We start from the raw sequence: 22,996 nt of genomic DNA, 5'->3' as shown, positions 1-22,996 counted from the left end.
TCCAACTTGGAACGTAGATGTTCTTTTCCAAACACGGAACAGGCCCTTCATTTGAAGGGTGTTCTGTTCCAAAATTGGAACACTCGAAATGGCCCATTTCACAGTTGGAACATTAGCACACACATATATTTGGAAGCTTTTTTGTTATAAGATGAGCTTGATCAGAACCATGGAACTTTACCTTGTATGGAAAATGGAATTATAGATGTAGAAGATAGGACTCTGACCTTTTGCTGAGATCTGAAACTGTAGCTCAGAGGTTATACTGCTCCTTTGAAGTTCAATAGCCATGCTCAGGCCAAGCTATTCTCTCACCTATGTGTGCTATTATTACTGATATATTAATACTAATAATATGCTCTATTGATAGAAAATATTTCCTCTACTAATAAATTGTACCCAGTATAAACATGATATAATGGTCCAGATTGGCTCATATGTTCCATGTGTTGGAAGTGAGAATTCTAAAGCATTGTTCTTAGCACCACAGTAACCTCTTCTGGCATGGGTTATGCTAATAGTATGTAATGAGGCATGAGATGTCAATAGTAGAGATGTGCTGAATGGTTCTCGGTTGGAACGTTCCAACTGTGAAATGGGCCATTTCGAGTGTATATATATATCCATCCACACCACAAAAGTGATATTCGTCTACATCAAAAGATGTTCTCTGCTCAGGTACAGAAAGTGAAAACCCATAATTGATGTACATGTATCAGGTGATATGAAAGGTCAAAAAATAAGAGAAAGGTCAAGGAATGGGATTCTAGTCAATCAGTATTCCAATAAACAAGTAACGGTTTAAGGGTTTTGTTGTGGACAGTGGATATAAGAGTGGTAGAGAGAGGATGGGAGTTCAACAGAAGTTCAACAGAAAAAGCTCCGCACTAACCCTCCAAGGCCTGTTCACCCAGCTAGCTGAAACGATTGTATTCATCTTGACTGGTGCTAAGCATAATATAGTACTTTTATACTGTTAACTGAATAATTGTGTCCAGACATTTTTCTGTGGGTAATTCTGGAGGGCCTACTGCTCTTCTGCTGCAGATAATGGCCATGCCCCAGTAGAGGATAATGAATGTTGTAACAAGGTAATAAAAATTCCAACAATTGTAAGAGGCCTACATTCATTAGTCCAGCTGACTTTAGAAGTTTGGAGTGGTAATCTCATAAGTCTGTGTTTTTGTTTATAGGGTGAGATTGAGATCTGATGGAGCTGCAATCCCTCGCCGTCGGAGTGGAGGGGATACACACAGCCCCCCAAGAGGGATTGGTCCTGGAATAGACACCCCTCCGCGAGCTGCAGCTTGCCCTAGCAGCCCCCACATATTACCACTGAACAGAGGCAGGATGGAGAGCCCAGAGAAGCGCAGGATGGCAACATTTGGTAGTGCTGGCAGTATCAATTATCCAGACAGGAAGACCATGACTGATGGCCATCCATTACGGCCCACCTGCAGCTCAACTCGGCATAGTAGTCTCGGGGATCAGAAATCACTAGAAGCTGAAGCACTAGCAGAGGTAGGAGTCTTGTGAAGCATTTCCATGCTATACAAACACGAAATGCAGGATGTCCCTGGTTCTAGTGTTATGAGAGAGGGAGAAAAATTTCTGAATGGACCTTCTGAATGCAAAGTGTACATTCTGCACACATAATTCCTTAGATCAATGAAACAGAATATGTAGAAGTCCTTCCTTTTCCCTCACTCTTAAAGGAAATTAGCTGTACATAGGAGCCTCCTTTTTAGCTTGTTAGATTCTATCCTTTCTTTAACATACAGTGCTATTGCACACCCAATTCACTCCTCCCTGTCCTTTCTGTAGAATTTATATCCAGGAATAACTGCATCCCACTGCTTCTCGCTGTTCCACCATGTTTCCCTTACGCCCACTATATCTATGTTTACATTAGCAACCAAGCACGTCAACTCACCCATCTTGGCTTGAAGGCTTCTTTGGCATATAACCACCTATATGCTGAATCTCTTACCTAGTGTGTGCTATCTTTCTCTGGTGGTGGGTGTGTGCCATTTGATCTCTTTGACTAGTTACCACATCTTCCCGTCTGCTCTTTATCTGGTTCTACTCTGTCCCCTTCTGTTTTATTTGAAGCATTTACACCCTCGCACCTTAAGGGATGGCCAAACGGGATAGTGCCCAGCTCCTGTCAGCTGTCCCCGGAAAGTCATTTTAAAATCTGCTCTGTGACCTCTTCCGTTTTAATTACAAGCAGTCTGGTTCCATCTTGGTACAATGGAGCCCATCCATTTGGAGTCATTTGGACTAACTTATTAATCATTTATTTATTTAACATATTTCTATACCGCCCACAACTTGCATCTCTGGGCTGTCTACAATTAAAATCATTTAAACAATTAAAATAATTTAAAACCTAACATTAAAGGTATTAAAATTATACATCTAATATAAAGTCTGGGTGAATAAATGTGTCTTCAGTGCCATTGTAACACTTGCCAGAGATCGGGAGGCTCTTATTTGGGAACATAGGAAACTGCCATATACTGAGTCAGACCATTGGTCTATCTAGCTCAGTATTGTCTTCACAGACTGGCAGCAGCTTCTCCAAGGTTGCAGGCAGGAATCTCTCTCAGCCCTATCTTGGAGAAGCCAAGGAGAGAACTTGAAACCTTCTGCTCTTCCCAGAGCGGCTTCATCCCCTGAGGGGAATATCTTGCAGTGCTCACACATCAAGTCTCCCATTCATATGCAACCAGGGCAGACCCTGCTTAGCTATGGGGACAAGTCATGCTTGCTACCACAAGACCAGCTCTCCTCTCCTCCTTTCAACAGCGAGTGCATTCCAAAGCCCTGGGCAGCAACAGAGAAGGCCCATCCCCAAGTGGCCAACAGACGAGCTGGTGGCAACTGCAGATGAACCTATCCAGACGAACTTAATGGGTGATGGGGCTCATGGTGAAAAAGACGTTATCTTAAATACCCAGGGCCTAAGCTGTTTAGGGCAGGTAATAACCAGCACCTTGTATTTTGCCTGGAAACTTATCGGCAGGCAGTGTAGTTCTTTCCACAGGAGTAATAAGGTTTCTTCTAGATGACCTAGAGACCAATCTGACCAACGCATTCTGGACTAACTGCAGTTTCCTGACTGCATACAAAGGCAGTCCCGCACAGAGTGCATTGCAGTAGTTCAGTCTGGAGGTTACCAGCATATGTATCACTGTTCTGAGGTTGTTGATCTCAAGAAATGGATGCAGCTGGAGCTGATAGAAAGCACTGAAAGCTGATAGAAAACTTTCTATCAGCTGAAGCTGATAGAAAGCCACTGCTACAACCCAGAACACCAGGGAGGGTTTGGGGTCCAGAAGCACCTCCAGGCTGGATACCTGTTCCTTCTGGGGGAGTGTGACCCCATCCAGAACCAGCAGATCAAAATTGGGTAAGTTCTGACCTTGTATAATAAGTACCTCCATCTTATCTGGATTCGGGCTCAGTTTGTTTTCCTTCATCCAGCCCATCACTGCTTCCAGGCAGGCATTTAGGGAGGTTATGCCTTCTCCTGATGGTGTTGACATGGAGAAATAGATTTGGGTGTCATCAGCATATTGATAATACCCTGCACCAAATCTCCAGATGATCTCTCCCAGCGGTTTCATGTAGATGTTAAACACAATTGGAGACAATATGAAGCCCTGAGGGACACCCTATGAACGTTCAGATTTGAAGAACAACAGTCTCCAAGAGACATCATCTGAAATCTGCCCGCAAGGTAGGAGCGGAACCATTGTAAAGCAGTGCCTCCCTCCCCCAATCCCCTCAGATGTTCCAGAAGGATACTATGGTCAATTGTATTGAAGGCTGCTGAGAGATCCAAAAGGACCAACAGAGTCACACTCCCTCTGTCAATTCCCAATTGGCGATCATCCACCAGGCCAACCAAGGCAGTCTACACCCCATAGCCCTCCAGAACGCCAGTTTAAAAGGGGTCTAGATAATTAATTTCCTCCAAGACTGCCTGGAGCTGTGAGACCACCACCTTCTCCATCACCTTGCCCAGCCATGGAAGGTTGGAGACAGGCCTATAGTTGCTTAACTCTGAGGGATCTAAGGCAGGCCTCTTCAGAAGCAGTCTAATGATTGCCTCCTTAAGACAAGGAGGCATCCTGCCCTCCCTTAGAGAAGCATTTATGATATCCACCAGGCCCTCTACAACAGCCTCCATGCCAGATAGTATAAGCCATGTTGTACAAGGATAAAGAGGACAGGTAGTAGGCCGCACCATTCCAGGCAACTTGTCCACATGCTCAGAAGTCATGAACTGAAACTGATTCAGGGTAACCACAAAATAGGAGCTGCTGGACACCTTGGCATCAGACAGTTGTGGACAATTGTGGAGTTTGAATCTAAGTCGGCCCGAATATGAGAGATTTTGTCCACCAAAAAACCTCATTTAAAATGTCACAGTGAGTAATTGTTGGTTCCAAGTACTGTTTCAAAGGGGAATGGGCACCCACTAGCCCCTTTACAACCCAGAACAACTCTGCTGGATATGAACTTGCAGATGTGATACGGGCAGAGAAGAATTGCATCTTTGCTGCACGCATCACTTAAACATAGATCTTCAAATGCACTTTATGTAATAATCAGACGAGCATCAGACATGGTAGCTTCTGGGGTACAGTGTATGAATCAGGCATCCACTGAATGGTATTTTCAACACAGGCTGCTCACTGGGACCCATTTGCTACTAGATGGACTGTTACCAGTCATCTGCTGTACCTCACCCATGTCCACCACTTCCAGGATCCTACTCAAGTACTCTGACCTTTTAGGCTGCTATGGTGTGCTTCAGTGTTTAAAATACTTTCACTTTCCCCTCCAGTGAAATAGGAGTCTCCAGAGAATTCCAGCAGCTTCTAAACCATGTAAGACAGACTCTTGAGATGATTACAGCACAACCTAGATTAGGCTAATCAAATTTGAACAAAATGACCTTGTGCATCCATGCTATTGCAAAATGATCAAAACAAGAGGGAGAGCCTTTTGAACCAGTGCAAGTGTGCAAGGACACCTTCTTAAACCAAAAAGATCTGTGGGGGGAAAGAGAAGACAATTTAGAACATGGTGATGGCTGGGCAGAGAGCTCTGAAATCTGGCACACAAGTAGTGGAGGATGGCAGGACTCTGTGCATTTAATTTTTTTTTTAATTAAGCCAGAATCAAACTAACATCTGAGAATCACAGCAAAAAATAATGCCACATCTGAGAATCACTGAATCTTTTTTTTTTAAAAAAAAACCCATATGGGATGGACCAGTTTACTTGAAACTAAATACACAAAATCTTGCCATCCTCCACTATCTGTGGGCCACATTTCAAAGCTCTGCCCAGCTCTGGATTTGTGCAACTGTGCTACTTCAAAAGGATTTCTGTGTTTGGTTTTCTTCCTTTTGTAATAATGGGGTACACAAGAGCCTCTGAGGGTCTGCTCCAGGGCCCCACCTTATCTGAAGTGCAATTGGTAAGGACCTGTGAGACAGCCTTTTCTGTGGTGGTGCTCTGGCTGTGGAATGTCTTCCTCAGAGCGGTAAGGCTGGCATTGAGCCTGTACTCATTTCAGTGCCAAGTGAAAACCTGTTTGCCCAGGATTTTTCGTATACTGTGTCTTATTTGCTCCTGCTCTCTGCTGTTGTATCTGTTTTTAATGTGACAGTTCCATTGAAATGGTTTTAATATGACTTTTAAAATTGTTGGTTAAGTTTTAACATTGTTAGCCCCTCTGAGAAACTTTGCTTGAAGGATGGAGTAAAAATTCCGTGTCTATGTGAATAGAAAGCCAACAGAATTAGAGCACAAAACAGTGCCAAAAAGTCAATAATTAAAAAGTTCCAAAATGAACTATCTGTTCCAAAAGTGAGGCAGAACAGGGAGAGCTCTATCCTTTAAGAGGGAGCTAATTTCCTAGCCTCGGGGCATAGAATGTAAAGGCCCTGCTTCTGTCCACTTCTCCTTTTAACCCAGAGCAGATGGGCGTTTCTTGGCCTCCTAATGTACTGTGTATACAGAGTCATTCACTCAAACAGAAGATATCTCTTCTGTGTGAGGATGATGATGATTTGCAACGAACAAGCACTAGAACAAATGATGGCAAAGCATACAAGACTATTTAGAGGCAAGAATTTGGATGTAAACAAAACGCAAAACAGTAAGTAGTTGTGTCACCAGGTAGCCTTTAAGGACTAAATGGAGGAACCTTTCTCTGATCTCTTGGCTTCGCCTTTCTTTACCTTTTTGCTGTTTGGGTTGCTCAAAGCTTGGTGGGGCTGTTTATTTTTAAGCTAACACTTTTTAGCTTTTGGCACCTTCCAACCTTTTCTGTGTGGGCTGTTGATTGATTATGTTGTCACTTTGTTACGTATTGTTACCATGATACTTGCACCATAGTAACATAATGGGGGTGGTAGTAGTTCATGTTTTCAAAGATAGACACCAATGGTTTTGAAGTATTGTGGAATTTAGCTTTACGCCATTATCCCACATACCCTCCCTTAAAGAAAATGGGGACCTTTGCTTGCATTCAAATGGCTTTTCCTTCTTTAAATTCTTTGGTCTAGTGTTTAATTTTACACAGCAGCAAATCATATAAAATATTTCTTTTCATAGCAGTGGGAGTTTTTTCTGATGCTCTACAAATTGCTGCTAGAAGCTAGTAATTGTTCGGGGAGGCCATTACTCCTAATGTGGGTACAGAGGCCACTGGAGAAGGAACTGCAAACCGCATGTAGCAAACCTTCTGTAACAGGTTGATGGCGTCCAGAGGGAAAGGAAATGCTTCCTTAATAGATACTGTAGTTTATTATCTTTGTCATTAAAAAGATAGGGTAGCAAGAATCCTATGGAGTTATTGTTCCAGTCCTGAACTACTTTCAAAAACAGTTCATTTTTCAACCAGTAGAGAGGAAGGTGTCAATAAGATGGGTAAAAAGAACTCCCCCCCCCCAAAAAAAACCCCCATTATAATAAAGGAAGTAGAAGTGAAGGGGCAAAATAAGAATAATTGGATAGTATGTTAAGAACAAGTGTGTACGCATCCAGAAAGGAACATGTCTATCAGAGCATTTTTTTCATATTGGGAAAAAACATCTACAAACAGCTGATTTCCTGTTCAGGTGTATTTGGAAAGATAATTGTTGGACAGCCACAGTTATATTAAAGTACAGACTACACCTCTAATGTTAAAAAAAAGACTCACAATAGTCAAATTGGTGGTGGTGGGTTTTTTACCCTGCCTTTCTGCTTGTAAGACCTCGCAGAGCAGCTTACAAGAATTTTAAAATATAATTCAAAACAAAAAATTCCATGTTACAAATGAGGATTTTTTTAAAAAAAGTTGTAATAATGCCTAAGTGAATGAGATGGTGGGGGAATGACTGGGCATGATACTTTATAATACTACAGTACCAGTTCTTCACAGAGCCTTCTCCTAGACTTCAGTGGCGTTCTGGATGGTCCTGTTTTTGGAACTTGGTCCTAATGATGGGATTGGGAATTCAGACGGATTTTCTAGAATCATAGAAACATGATAACTGAAAGCTACTTGGAAAAAAGGCTCACCCTCAGTCAAATCATCCCCCTCTCTTGAGCAAAGTGGTGGTGGTTGTTGTTTTTATTCTCTTCTTTCCCCATAAATTTGCTCACTCAAGTTCTAATGTAAGTAAAACAATCAAAGACTCAAGTCCATGGCTGACTCCTTGACTAATGAAGTGTGCTGGTAAGAAGAGACGGTGAGGACTCACCGGGAGCTCCCCTGTGCACATGCTGCAGATTGCAAAAGCCATTAGAGTTTGGAGCACTCCTTGTTCGTCATGGGTAGCTGTCAAAGGTTACTCTTTAGAGCTGAGCCTGCATTTGTGGCAAGATGTATCTATAAAATTTGCTTCCTCTTAGGTTGGGCAGAAGCTGTTTACTTGCAGATGCTGGGCATGTATGTATGTATTTGTTTATTTTGGTCCAAGGCCAGCATAAATACAAGAAAAACAAAGAGAACAACAACCACAACCACAGTAAAATACATAGTATACATAAAACATTAATACCTTCAGATACCGTTGCTGGGCATGTCGCTGAAGAGCATTAGTAGGAGGGCTTTAAGGAAGAGGGCAGTGTAGCTCTGTTCCTTTTTAATTAACAGCGGCATGACCATATTTTTGCAAATATTCCCCATGGCTACACAAGTTTTTGTGCCGGGGTGGCAGGCTGCAGGATGTTATGTGGATGTGGGGTATATGACATATTTTTTACATAGGAGCAGCTGGACTTAGATCCCCAATTTGAATCACTGATCATGGAATGGCCCTTTCAATCTGGAATAGCTGGTGAGCAGGGAGCTGCCTCTCCTCTGAGCAGGGAGGCTGACAGCCATGTAAATGGCTGTGTACAGGTAAATGGTAAGCAAGTCAGCTGTTCCTATGTAAAAAACTATGTTGTATACCCTGCACCCATTTAATTAAGTGCAGGTAATATATAGTGTTATATGTACTGCAGTACAGTATTTGTACTGCAGGTAGTACAAAGGGGGTTTTGTACACAACTATCAGCTGTAGTTTATACTCATGTGGAGGCTATATTCATGAAAATATGGTACTTTTCTTGAGTGGCTGAATATCGTTACTTGCGACAAAGGGAAACAACTAGTCTAATTTCTCTCTTCCACATTTGCTCTGCTCTTTGAAACACAAGCATATTGATGACTGGTCCATTCTCTGTTTTTTCTACCATCAGCATATCTGAGTTGGATTTGCAGCATATCTTTCATGTATCTAGTCAGTGTCTGACACTGTAGTGTCCTCCTACAGTGTAGGAGGAATGAAATCCAACAAAACTACTACTGTATTTTTTATTTTTTAAAAAATATCTTGTGTAGCAACAGACTCCTTCCTGTAGAGCTAAGGTATTTGTGTTTTTTTCTTAAGGATATCCTTACATGAAAATATTTCCAGCTTTTTTTTTTTTTTTTGGTAATTTTCATGTTTTGTAAAAAGGAAAATTTAGACCTAAGTTATTGGACACTGATATGGCAACTAATGGTCAATGTACACATTACATTACATGCGTAGTTTGGGTGTTTGGGGTTTTATTTAAATGAAATGAAAATTGGGTTAAGACAGGGTGCAGCTTTTAGCCCATATACTACAAGAATATAACTTCTTGTATTGCTTGCATTTACAGGACATTGAGAAGACTATGAGCACAGCATTGAATGAGCTGCGTGAACTTGAGAGGCAAAATACTGTGAAACAAGCCCCTGATGTTGTCCTGGACACCCTTGAACCAATGAAAAACACACAGATAGGTTCTGTCAACTCTGAACCTGCCAGTCCCCTTCATACCATCATGATCCGGGATCCTGATGCTGCCATGAGGCGTAGCAGCAGCTCAACTACAGAAATGATGACTACTTTTAAGCCTGCCCTCTCAGCACGGCTTGCTGGAGCTCAGCTTAGGCCTCCACCAATGAGACCCATCCGGCCAGTCATCCAACATCGTTCAAGTAGCAGCAGCAGCTCAGGAATGGGTAGTCCCGCAGTGACACCCACAGAGAAGATCTTCCCTAACAGCTCCTCAGATAAATCCGGCACAATGTAGCTAGCACCATCCTTAGGGAATCTTTGTTAGGAAAATGAGTGCCCATTCTGACATTCACTTCTTTGGGATGGAAGCTTTGATTGTACAAATGATGTCATTAAAGAGAGAGAGAGAACAAAATGACTCTGGTAGAAAAACATGGCACTGGGGACAGTAGACAAGGCTTAAGAGTTTCACAAAATTTCAAGATTGCTGGAAAGCTGTACAGCCAAATAAGATGGCCATTTTATGTATTACCACTGGATACATACAAGTCTGTGTAAAAGTATATATGAAACTGTACATAGCCCAGTAACATTTTAGTAGATTTACCTCAGAAACTCACCCTTAGACTTCTGTTAGAGAACATTATTTTGTGCCTGTGTGTGTAGGTTACACAGCAACTGTGCTTTAAGCAATAGAAGACTGGTCAGTCTTTGAATGATATTTCATGTGGGTTTGGCTTTAGAATCACAAACTAAAGAAAACATAGGATTGGCTCAACTGTTCTGCAAATACTGAAATTCACCTGATGATCATGTCTGTCTTGCTAGATGGATAGACCTGTCTTCATCTCATCTCTTAAAGACTGTTTCATTGAAACATGGAAGCTTGTGGTTCATTTCCTGCTGGAAGATTACACCACCTGTGGACACACAGAAATGAAAAGTAGTACACCTTCCCTTTTGTAAGAAGGGGAAACCTAGGATTTTCTGTACTTACTTCATGTTGTAGCACAGTGTTGTATGTGTACAAAAGAAACTCAAAACTCCTGCTGTCTTGAAAATTTCAAAACAGAAGGACTCTGAAGTAACCTGTGGTTGATAACAATAAATAAATAGGCTAACTTATATAGTGTTTGAAATACTTTATTCCCCCTTCCCTCTTTTTGCTAATAATTCCTTTTGGGGGGGAAATCTGGATTAAAACAGGCAAGGAAGCATTTGGTAAAATCACATTCCCTTTAAAATTATTCAGCAGTACACGAGGGTCCTGATTCTGACTGCGTCCGTTTGCATGTATAGCATGAGCCATATTTGACCATGTCAGAAATATAACTGATCTGATGAGGTGACGATTTGCACTTTCTCTACTTCCTATGTAACAATATTCAGCAGTTTGGATTTATGAAGACAAACTTAACTTTTTTGCTCTCTAATTATAATGTAGGCAAAATATAAAAATATGCAGAGAAATAAGGGAGTTGCATGATAGTTAAGCCTTTTCTCTATTCACTGAACTCAAACTCACCTTGCTGCTATTTTTTATTTTGGCCTGTCTTTGTGGACAGAGTTTTATCACTTCCATTGGGCCAGCATTTTTGTTTTAAATATCTTTGTACATTTGTGTTAATATGAAATGTCTTGACACATCTCACTCATTTGGCTATTCCTGCATTTCCCTTTATTTCTTGGTAACTTTATTTTGCAGTGGCCATCGCTTTAAAAAAAGCTAGCCATGTTTTCCCTTCCTTTAGGGGTTGAATTTAGTGACACCTGTCTTCTAATATCACATCGTGTTTTTAATGTTGCAGTTGGCTTTCTTTGACAAAACAGCTCACCATCAACCAGAATTCGTTTAGTTTATCAGTACATCTTAACAGTTAAAGTAGGAAAAGGGCTATTGGACCCAGTGCCAGGTTTCTGAAAGCCCTGGAGCAAAGCCCTACATTGGGTCCCATAGCACATTGGGCCCATCCCCCCACCCCCAAGTTTACTAGCAATGGAAAGTAATTGGCAATGGCTCCTCCAATCCTCCCCACTGGTGAATGGGGTGAAATTTTTGGTGGCAGCAGTGGCAGCTTCTCCATCTCATATCTTCAGAGGGTAGGAGGAAGAGTTGCTGCCACCATAGCCTACCCCCCTTTACCAACGAGAAGAAGAGGAGCTGCCACCACTCATCCAGACCCATAGCAGCAGTAGTTTCATCTCCCATTCTCTCCATCAGCCAGTGGGCTTTCTCCAAAAGTCCGCTATGTCCTCTGGGAAATGGCTATTGGCCAATTGGGAGGGTAGAGGTGGAAGAACTTGTACACAATTCTCTTTGCTTGTAATGATGCAGGAGCTCCCGGGATGTTGGGAGTTGGTGATGGGGTGCCAATGCAGCAACAACAGAAGTACTGGTGGTGTGTGACCTGGCCAACTCTTGACACTTCCACGGCCATCTTGTAATTTACCTTCTTTATGTTTCCTTATTTGATGAGAAATACATTCAAAACCCCATCTATGTGCATAAATCATAGTCCTATATTGTGTGAGATGTTTTTCATTGTGAAATATGCACACACAATCGTGTGTGTGTGTGCTTCTTTTCTGTACCGCGTGAGCAAGCATGCTTCACTCCATGGGCCCTCTTCTCTTAACTGCTCCTTGCCTGTTCTAGCCTGTTTATATATTGCTGTACTTGCTTAAATGCTGGAAAATAATTGCTAAAATGTAAACTGTAAAAAATAAGGCTAAATTTTAGTTGAGACCCAATGACACTTACCAAATCTTTGCACTTAGTGGATAGCTCAATGTAACAAAAACAACAAAAACCTGTAAAACAACCTCCCCCAATAGTCCTGACTTTCCCATCTACAGTGTGAAAGGAAAATACTGTCCATAAGTACTATATTATCATTCCTTAGTATAATAAAGGAGAAATGGTGTTTGCCTACATGCCTGCTAATGTTGTAGGTACTTATAATGGTCATACTTAGTTGATAGTGGCATGTGTTTTTTCATTCATGAAATTCCTTGAATCTTCTTCCCTCGCTACCCTGTGCCTCTCTCTGCCTTTAGTAACTCTACGGTCATTATGACAGCAGATGTTCATTTTTTTGTAATAATGAATAGCAAAATGTGGTGTTAGAGGTGTGAGGTGGAGGGGAGAAAAAAGCCATTTGGCAAGTGTGGTCTCTTCATTGCCAGTAACGTTTTCCCTCCCTCTTTAGTTAATAGAGAACAGTTGCTTCGACAGTGTTTTTTTAAAATATGCTTTTGAAATATGACTTGAAAGTAAAACCATGATGATTTAATTCAAGGGTTTATTTTTCTTCTTAAAGATATACCATTCCAATGCCTTTTATATTAAATTATTTTTTCTCCTTCCATCTTCTTAGTGCTATTTTTTTTAATCTTTAAGTGCCTTTAGAGCACCGGAACAAATGCCTGGATTAAATGTGCTTGGGAGCTGGACGTATTAAGATCTCTTCTACAGTTAATGTTATGCTGTGGGTGTATTGCTTTAAAGTTCTCTTCTCTTTTTGTTGTGCAAGAAATGTATTTTAAAAATATCTACCAATGTAAAGCAATGTTGTCAAGTTGCAGGTGACTACTAGAAACTGAAGAAGATAATCTTCTGCGTTTTGTTTGTAGTACAAACAAATTCTGTTGAAGCATCAAAACTTTAACTTTTGTACATGTTTCTCTAGGCTTCTGGATACAATCTACTTGTGACTTTTTTAGTTCCTAGTAGATTTGTGTCCATCTTCACACACTCACACAACACACATGGGCCTAGTGTGGCTTAACACCAGCATTTCAAAGGACAATTTAAAATGCATTACGAACAGTAAATATGAAGCAAAATGGTGGATGTGGCAGATTAGCCCACCTTTGAGGAAAAATAAAGGGAGCATTTGTAGCATTCACATATGAAACATACTTAAGTTAAATTGTCATACCTGACAAACCAAAAATGTTTCAGAAAATGTCCCTTTTTTAAACTGACCCATGAAGAAGTCATCTAAGAGCCAATAGTAGACGCTGGACATGAAAAGTGGGGCGGGGAATCTGCAATGCATAGTTAGTAAAATCTCATTGACTGAATGCTGTCCCTCCTCATAAATTAGAATGTTCTTGCTCAACTGAAGCTACTTTGGCTAACACCCAGAAATGACTGGCTGTACATATCACCTCATTTCTTCCCCTGTAACTTGGTGAAGATATTCCTTTTGTTCAACCAAGTGATGTGTGTTAACGGTGCTGACTTAAAAGCAATTGCACCCGCCCTTATATTACTGCTGTACAGAAAATGTCATAAGCAAACAATGTAAATGTTTAAGACCCTTTAATGATATAAGGACCATGCACTTTTCCTGTCTTAGACAAAATAATACCTAATAGGGATTTTTCTTTTCTTTTTTGTAAATTCTGAACTATATAATTTCCTATCAATGCTGCAGTTTTCACAGTATGGCAGTAGGCCTTCTGAATCCAATTTGCTTCTGAGTGGCTGCTTTTTGTTCTTGCCAGAAAACTTTAGGAAACTGCTGGTTGGCTGCCCTGTATAATTATTGTTGTCCCTCTTATGGATATTGTCTCTGTAATGTATGATAAAATGCCATTAAGTTAGAGTGTCTGATTGGATCCAATGTTATGTATGCTGATGATGCCATGTAGATCAAACCACTGGTTGGATGTCGACTCATCCTGTTGAATAAACAGTTTACCTTTTCTCAACCATCTATCCCAGTCATGATTTAACAACCAACATCTCTAAAAAGGCCTCTTTCCCTATTTACCAATGTAGAATATATTGTGCCAACTGAGAATAACACTTAATGCGTCTGATCAAGTGGGGTCTTAAAGTTTATGCTAAAATGAATTTGTTTTTTTAGACACCACAAGATTTTGTTGTATAAAATAAGGCTTACACTCAGGAGAGGAGGAATTATCATGCTGGACACCAAGCTGGTAGGGCATTGATTGGTTAACCCAAATGGGTCAGGCACATTATCAATAATGGTGTTAAAGAAGGGGAAAACATGAAGAAGGCACTGAAAATACACTAGCCAGGAAGGCTGAAAGTTATTCCCCTCCATATTTTGTTTAAAAAAGCAAGCTTGCCACAATCCATCCTTAGGAGATCATTGCTTTGCAGATATGTAATCTTGTTCTTCATGCCACGAACAGGAATACAGCTCACAAGCATTTGTAAAAGAAGAGAATGGTAAAGGATACTGTTTTGACTGGACACAAGATTTGCTATGACAGAGAGTCATGGTGATGGCATCACCACTCTTCCATGATGATGCCACCAACACACTTGGAAAGATGTGGGAAACTTATGCTCCTGAGTTCCCATTCTGAATGAAGGAGAAGCCTTGCTAAATCTTAACTGTTCTTCGGGAGTCCTCCCATCTAAAAGTGGCAATGGGACTGAACCTGAATTTGAAGGGATTTAGACCAGATTTGCAACAGGAGAGCTTTTCAGACATAATGAGTTCATCTTTGACTTAGCACAAGGCTACTTAAAGGACTCCCACATGGGCTTGCCTGTTCTAAGCTTGTCTGGAGAGGCCTTTCTGCATATCCAGCACCATCTGAACCTTGGCTGGGGGGAGGGGGGGACACTTGATTTCTCTGGGACTATCCCTACAGTTTTAAATTCTCTGTCATGGAGACGTGCATGGCCCTTTTCTTATTGACATTGTCAGAAGCCGAAGGCATCATTGGTCCAGTGAGTCTTTGGCCTACTGGGGTTTTCATTTTTGCTTCACTCCCATTTGTTTTGTTTGATGGTTTCCTGCTATTTGTTAAGGGGTTTTATTGCTGTTTTTATATTGTTTCATCGTAAGCCACTTGGATGCCTCTGTATTGGCATGGAAAGGTGAAGCTTAAATATTTAGTACATATTCTGATTTCATCCAGGAACTTCCATCACCAGAAGTATTACAGAAATTACCCAAGGTGACAGGATATTGAATCTATACAATAAGAGTTCCTGCTGAAGTCAGGAACTTCTGTCAGCTTGACTCCTGGCCATCTGCATATTTGGTTGTATAAACGGAACCTCAGGTTGATGGGTCTCATGCTGGTAGATCCTTTCTCAAATGCGTACATTAAACTTTGAAAAGGTTAACATGATCTATTGATGATATTTTAAACAGAGGATGTTGGGGCTTCCATATATCAAATGACTTGCTCAGCATTATGGAACAAGTTGGTTTAATGGTTAGGGGTGTGCAGAACCGGTTTGAAGCGAACCATGTTCTATTTGAACTGCCTGGTTTGACTGCTTTGAGTGCAAACTGGCCCAGCCCCCCAAAAGGAGGGCTGGTCCAAGTTCAAACAGGACCTGGTTTGAGTTGAACCGGTTCAACCTGGTCTGAGGGGCTATGCTTGTAAAGCGCTGAGTCCGTGCTAGTAAGAACATAAGAACAGCCCTGCTGGATCAGGCCCAAGGCCCATCTAGTCCAGCTTCCTGTTTCACACAGTGGTCCAACAGATGTCACTGGAAGCCACGGGCAGGAGTTGAGGACATGCCCTCTCTCTTGCTGTTACTCTCTTGCAACTGGTCCTCAGAGGAATCCTGCCTTTGAGGCTGGAGATGGCCTATAGCCCTACAACTAGTATCCGATGATAGACCTCTCCTCCATGAAGACTTCTGGTACTGGGGGACTTCAATGTTCATTTCGGGACCAACTTGCCCGGGGCAGCTCAGGAGTTCATAGCGGCTGTGACAACTATGGGGATATCCCAAGTGGTCTCTGGACAGACACATATTGCAGGTCACGCACTTGATTTGGACTTTTATTCTGATCAGGGTGGTGTTCCTTGGGTGGGGACCCCTGTGATATCCCCATTGTCATGGACGGATCACCATCTGGTTAAGGTTGTACTTACAAAAACCTCCCACCAACTCAGGGGAGAGGGGCCTATTAGAATGGTCCGCCCGAAGAGGTTATTGGATCCGGTAAGATTCCAAGAAGCTTTGGAGGAATTCATTGTTTGCTTTGCTAGTGATCCTGTTGATGCCCTGGTTGAGAATTGGAACAACTTGCTCACCAGGGCAGTAGACACAATTGCGCCTAAGCGTCCCCTCCGACCCGCTTCAGAATCGGCCCCTTAGTATACGGAATATCTACGGGGGCTGAAGCGGCAAGGTAGGCGACTGGAGCGCAAGTGGAGAAAGACTCGACTCGAATCTGACAGATTACAACATGGAGCACATCTAAAGATCTATGCTCAGGCAATACATACTGCAAAGAAGTGTTTCTTTTCTGCCCGTATTGCCTCTGCGAGTTCACGTCCAGCGGACTTGTTCAGGGTTGTGAGGGGACTGGTGTTTGCCCCCCTTCCCTTGAGCCAGAATTTGGAATCATCAGTTGCCCGCTGCGATGTGTTTAAAGAATTTTTCGCAGATAAAATCTCTCTGATTCGGGCCTACTTAGATGGAGACTCCACAATTAATTTGATGTCTGCCAAATCTGGCAACAGAGGTCTGAACTGGAGGTGTCCAACTATTCCTCTTATGTAATTCGACTGGATCAGTTTCAGTTTGTGACTCCTGAGGATGTGGACAAGCTGCTTGGGGCGATGAGGCCTACCATCTGTTCTCTTGACCCTTGTCCAACATGGCTTGTTCAATCTAGCAGGGAGACTGTTGTAGTTGGTCTGGTGGAAAGGATGCCTCCTTGTCTTAAGGAGGCAATTATTAGATCACTTCTAAAGAAGCCTGCATTAGACCCCTCAGAGTTGATCAATTATAGGCCTGTTTCCAATATCCCATGGTTGGGCAAGATAATTGAGATGGTGGAGGCCTCTCAGCGCCAGTCGGTCTTGGATGAAACTGATTATCTAGACACACTTCAAATTGCTTTTCGGGAGTGGTATGGGGTGGAGGCTGCCTTAGTTGGCCTTGATGGATGATCTCCAATTGGCAATGGACAGAGGAAGTGTGACTCTGTTGGTCCTTTTGGATCTCTCGGCGGCTTTCGATACTATTGACCATAGTATCCTTCTGGAATGTCTGAGGGTGTTGGGGGTGGGAGGCACTGTTTTACAGTGGTTCCGCTCCTACCTCTCGGACAGATTCCAGATGGTGTCAATTGGAGATTGTTGCTCTTCAAAATTTGAGCTTAAGTATGGTGTCCCTCAAGGCTCCATACTCTCTCCAATGCTTTTTAACATCTACATGAAAGCACTGGGAGAGATCATCAGGGGATTTGGAGCTGGGTGTTACCAGTATGCTGATGACACCCAGATCTATTTCTCCATGTCAACCTCTTCAGGAGTTGGCATATCCTCCTTAAATGCCTGCCTGGAAGCAGTAATGGGCTAGTGAGGGAGAATAAACTGAAGCTGAATCCAGATAAGATGGAGGTACTTATTGTGCAACTCTAGAGACGATTTTGATCTGCCTGTTCTAGATGGGGTCACACTTCTCCAAAAGGAACAGGTTCGCAGTCTGGGAGTACTTCTGGTTCACACCTCTCCCTGATTTCTCAGGTTGAGGCGGTGGCCAGGGGTGCTTTCTTTCAGCTTCAGTTGATATGCCAGCTGTGCCGGTTTCTTGAGATCAATGACCTCAAAACAGTGGTACATTTGTTGGTAACCTCCAGACTGGACTTCTGTAATGCACTCTACGTGGGGCTGCCTTTGTACGTAGTCCAGAAACTTCAGTTGGTTCAGAATGCGGCAGCCAGGTTGGTCTCTGGGTCATCTTGGAGAGACCACGTTACTCCTTGGTTGATGGAGCTACGCTGGCTGCCAATAGGTTTCCGGGCAAAATACAAAGTGCTAGTTATCTTAAATACCCAGGGCCTAAGCCATTTAGGGCTTTGTAAGTTATAACGTCATCTTCAGTACAAGCCCCACCACCCATTGAGGTCATCTGAGGAGGTCCGTCTCCAGTTGCCGCCAACTCGTTTGGTGGCTACACAGAGATGGGCCTTCTCGGCTGCTGCCCCGAGATTGTGGAATGCACTCCCTGCTGAGATACGATCCTCCCCATCTCTGGCAATTTTTAAGAAACTATTGAAAATGCATCTCTTTAACCAAGCTTTCTCAGCTTTTTAAAACTTGTTTTAAATTGTTTTGGCTATTTAATTAGCGTTTTATGATGTTTTAATTGTTAATTATTTTTTTATGTAGTTTATAATTTTTGTTTTGTTAATTGATTTTAATGGTGTTTTAATGTAAACTGCCCTGAGCTTTTTGGAAGGGCGGCATAATATTTTTTAATAAATAAATAATTTTTATTTATTAAAACCCCCCTGGGGGTCCTGGACTTCAATCTGCTATCTGGCAGCCTAAATTTGGCTTCCAAGACCTCCCAACTGCATTTCCCCAACATCATTGGTACCATGTGCACCACAAGGGCTGACTCCTCCTCTGCACTGCCTATCTAGATGCCACATGACGTCTGCAGCCTTCACACCAAGCAGGCAAGTCACTGTGTGGTCTACACGTGGGTCACAAATCCATCTCTCTATGCCCCTAACAATCGAATCACCCACTACTAGGAGGCCCCCAATCCCCAGAGGAGTATCCTCTGTGTGAGAGGATATGGGCACATCACACCAGGAAGGGAGACTTTCTAAAGGAGGATTTCCCTCTTCCTCAGACTGATGTCCTCCTTCCCTGAGACCTTCATTCTCTATGACAGCACAGGAGCTGTCAGCCTGGGAGTGGGATGCCTCTACCACATCCATGTCTTATCCATACACGTCTCTGCATCACTGAGCTTCTCCAGATCAGCCACCTTGGCTTCAAGGGAACAAATAAGTTCCCTGAGAACCAGGAGCTCTCTGCACCGAGCGCACACTCACAACTTCTGTCCCTCAGGCAGATAGTCATACATGCACACTCTGTGCAATACACTGGGAAGCACTCCCTTCCCCATTGGCATTCTACCTTCATAAATGGTTTTATTGGTCTTTTAGAATATATAGAACTTGTTAATTTGTAAGCTAGGTCTTAGCCGCAGTTGTCAGCTAATTAAAGGTTTTAAGCTCTGTCCTCCATGAAAATTACAAAATGGGTTCACCGTCTCATGCAGGGTGCCTCCTATGTTATAAAGAGGAACTGCTTGTGCACCCTCCCCTGAGTACTTCCAAGCTAAACTCCTTGTGAAACTCCTTTGATATCTGTTAGCAAACTTCTGTTCACAAACCTCTGGGTAGCAAAGTTCCCCATGTCTCCTTTCTTTCAAGGAGTATCCTCCACCCTTTCTGGTTGACAGTTCATGCTGCTCTGCTGAGTACAGAGGTTCTCTTCAAGATCTGTAGGATTAGAAAACTATCCTTAACTTCTTGTAACAGAACCCCCCCACCCCCCATCATTACTGCATCTATCTAAGTTGAATGTGTGGCTTTTGGGGTGGGCATGGCCATGGGGGCCATCATGGAGAGTAGGGACGTGTGAGTTAGTTCAAGGTCAGGCTAGCTCACACTCAAACTGGCCCGGCTTGAGGGCTCACCCTTGAGCCAGACCAGACCTAGTTCAGTTTGACATCGAGCTGGGTTGGGGAGGTGCCAGTTCGGGGTTTCCCCCCCAACAAAAAAAGTGGTGTACTTAACGCAATTATGGGGCTTCAGTAGTGCTGCTACAACCACAGAGGGATCTCCTGAGGTTCTCCCTGCCCTCTGACCTCTCCCCAGGCTCCAATGGCCCATCCTAAGTCTCTCTGCACTGCCAGTGGCCTTCTTGGAGAACGCCACACATGCACACTGGCCATTTGTGTGGCTAGGTCATGACTCAGCCATGCAAACGGCCAGTGCGCATGTATGGCAGCTTCCAAAGTGGCCTCTGCCAGTGCAGAGAGACCTGGAATGGTCTGTTTGAGACCTGGGGGAGCCTAGCAGGGAGAGGAGGAACCTCAGGGGACACCTTCTCATGGCTGCAGCAGCACCCCCTAAAGCCCTGCAGTGGCAGTAAGTCCACCACTTCTTTTGAAAACAATTCCCCCCCTCCCCAAGCCAGGCCTGAATCAGTTCAGACTTGAGCTGCACTTTGCCTGACTAGTATGCACAGGGCTGGACCCAGTTCAGTTCGAGTCCAGTTCTTCTTGAACTGAACTGGGTTTTCCAGTTTTGTGCCTACCCCTAATGGATAGCACCTGCACTTCTGAATTTGTGAATACATCACTGATTATTTGTGGGCCCCAACGAACTGGACATCAGTGGGCCCTCGATCTTGGCTATTTTAACAGCAGGGTTGATTAGGGAAAGATTTAAGGATGCACAAGTGGCATAGTAAGGCATATACGAAGGGCAGAAAACACCAAGGGAATAAGGAGGCAGCATTAACGAAGCAGAACGGAGCAAAAAGAATGAAAAATGAAAAAGGGACAGAAGCTACTTAAAGAAGAGGGCAAAATGGACTACGGGTTGCTAAGGGAAGGCCAATGCAGGGAGGCATACAGGAGAGGTGTAGGCGTAAGCAAAGGCAAGAAGGCCAGTAAAGAGGAAAGGACATCCTATTGGGCAATTTCCTCAGGATCATGTTATCTCTCAAGCCGCTCCCACTGTTTCTACTGAACCATTTGTCCACTTCACTGCTGCTGCGTGTTGTGGCTGATTACCTTCCAGGATACTTATCACTATTGTGACTGTGCCACAAGACAACCTGGTCTCATGATCTTTAAAAGATTCTGTTTCACAAAGATCTCACTACCAAAACAAAAACATTCATAAACCCACACTTCAAGATGAAAGACAAATCAATTCATGGATCCTATGAATCTATCCCACCCTGCCCTGCCAACAATAGTAATGATTTTACCAGGGCAGAGGACATCTCAATAGAAAGTCATATGCTGCCATCTTGTGAGGCTTTGTTGTAAATTCAAAACCTGTTGTGGAATTTCCATCAAAGACCAAATATTGCTATCACTATAGCTAGTAGAATCTATGTGGCCCCTAAGAGATGACACCAACTTGACGTCACTTAATCAATTGCTAGTAATGAGCTCTTGTAAATACCCTTGCTCTTCAGCAGAATTTGATAAGGCCCAGTAGACACCATTATTTTTGAGAAAGACAAGGACACATCATTTCCCCTCTCACATTACACACCCAGGTCCCAATAATGACAGGACATGTAAGATTGGAAGAACTAGGGCTACCTTTATTTACTAAATTTACAATTAACCTGCAACAAGGAACATACTAAATAGAGTGTGGGTACCACCCATGTGGGTCAACCTCATTAGGAGGACCACCCACAGCAGGGCAAACGACTGGATATTGATTCAGCCCAGCCAAAGGTCCAGACATCCTAACCACCATGAGTTTTTATCCCCACTGAGAAGAGGCCAGCCTGCCCCACGGCACCCAGGCCGCAACACACTGAGTGGTGGGCCCAGCCAGCCGCCAACTAGGAGGGGGGAAATGCAGAAACCCATGGACAAATTCTATTCTGATAAATAGAAATGAATAAATGCTAAATGAATAAATAACCAGCTCTCAACACACACAAAAACAATCAAACGCATCTGTATAACACATGTAGACATACAATAACATAATACCAGGTGGAATTACAATATGCAATTGAAAAATTAAAAAACCAGTATATGCAGGTATCTAAACATAGTCCAAGATGTCTTCAGATGTGAGAATATGAAGAGTACATACAATGCAGGTAATGAATTGGGAATCCTCACCGAATTCACCTTTATGAGTAGACCCCCCAAGTGGCCCTGGTTTGAGCCAAGGCCAGTCCAGTTCTAATCCAACCAGCACCTCCTTTTAGTTGGCCAGGCCAATTCTAACCCAGACCACTCAAACCATTCTTGTGGTAGAGATAGGGCAGAGAGATTGAAACTAAAACCACAGCTGCGAAATTTTGTGGATTTGTAATAGGCTTCTCTAATAAAGAGAATAAGCTTGGTAGTGTGTCCTAAATGTAGCCTTTATTAATTTCAATGACATACAAGATTTTATTTATTTATTTATTTATTATCTTTTAATCCGCTGCCCAAAGGAATCCCTTACTGAGCTCATGGACTTGGTCGCAGAACTTGCGTTGGAGTCTCCCAGACTTTTGGTGCTGGGGGACTTCAAAGTTCATTTTGGGACCAATTTGTCCGGGGCAGCTCAGGAGTTCATAGCAGCCATGACAACTATGGGCCCATCCCGAGCGGTCTCTGGATCAACGCGTATTGCAGGTCACACGCTTGATTTGGTCTTTTATTCTGATCAGGGTGGTGTTCCGTGGGTGGGGACTCCTACGATCTTCCCTTTGTCATGGATGGACCACCATCTGGTTAAGGTTGGACTTACAACTGCTTTCCACTTTCGCAGGGGTGAGGGGCTTATTAGAATGGTCCGCCCGAAGATGTTACTGGATCCGGTAGGATTCCAAGAAGCCTTGGAGGGATTCAATGTTGGCTCTGCTGGTGATCCTGTTGATGCCCTGGTTGAGAACTGGAACAACTTGCTCACCAGGGCAGTAGACATGATTGCTCCTAAGCATTCCCACCGACCTGCTTCAGAATTGGCCCCTTGGTATACGGAAGATCTATGGGGGCTGAAACGGCAAGGTAGGCGACTGGAGCGCAAGTGGAGAAAAACTCGACTCGAATCAGACAGATTACGACATGGAGCACATTTAAAGATCTATGCTCAGGTGATATGTGTGGCAAAGAAGCGGTTCTTTTCTGCCTGTATTGCCTCTGCGGGTTA

General features: G+C 43.0%; 1 protein-coding gene and 1 long non-coding RNA gene across 7 annotated transcripts in view; one reads left to right on the top strand and one right to left on the bottom strand.

Annotated features, from left to right (window-relative positions):
- Window positions 1-14,045, top strand: part of SRGAP3 (SLIT-ROBO Rho GTPase activating protein 3) — a 289,377-nt gene extending 275,332 nt beyond the window's left edge. For both annotated transcript variants that reach the window (XM_053303031.1, XM_053303032.1), the window contains exons 21-22: window positions 1,194-1,521; window positions 9,205-14,045. In XM_053303031.1, the coding sequence (XP_053159006.1) occupies window positions 1,194-1,521; window positions 9,205-9,621 (745 nt within the window). In that variant the 3' untranslated portion in view covers window positions 9,622-14,045. The remainder of the gene's footprint in view (window positions 1-1,193; window positions 1,522-9,204) is intronic.
- Window positions 1-22,996, bottom strand: part of LOC128347846 (uncharacterized) — a 74,370-nt gene that overhangs the window by 29,385 nt on the left and 21,989 nt on the right. For 4 of the 5 annotated variants that reach the window (XR_008317769.1, XR_008317771.1, XR_008317772.1 and 1 more), the window contains exon 3: window positions 10,130-10,246. This is a non-coding gene — a long non-coding RNA (uncharacterized LOC128347846). Of the gene's footprint in view, window positions 1-10,129; window positions 10,247-19,482; window positions 19,592-22,996 lie in introns of all 5 variants that reach the window. The other variant, XR_008317770.1, reaches the window with a different exon arrangement.

Source organism: Hemicordylus capensis, chromosome 2 (genome assembly GCF_027244095.1).
Source record: "Hemicordylus capensis ecotype Gifberg chromosome 2, rHemCap1.1.pri, whole genome shotgun sequence".
Taxonomy (NCBI): domain Eukaryota; kingdom Metazoa; phylum Chordata; class Lepidosauria; order Squamata; family Cordylidae; genus Hemicordylus; species Hemicordylus capensis.
The sequence above is the reverse complement of the archived record's forward strand: the minus strand, read 5'-3'. Positions and strand labels throughout refer to the sequence as shown.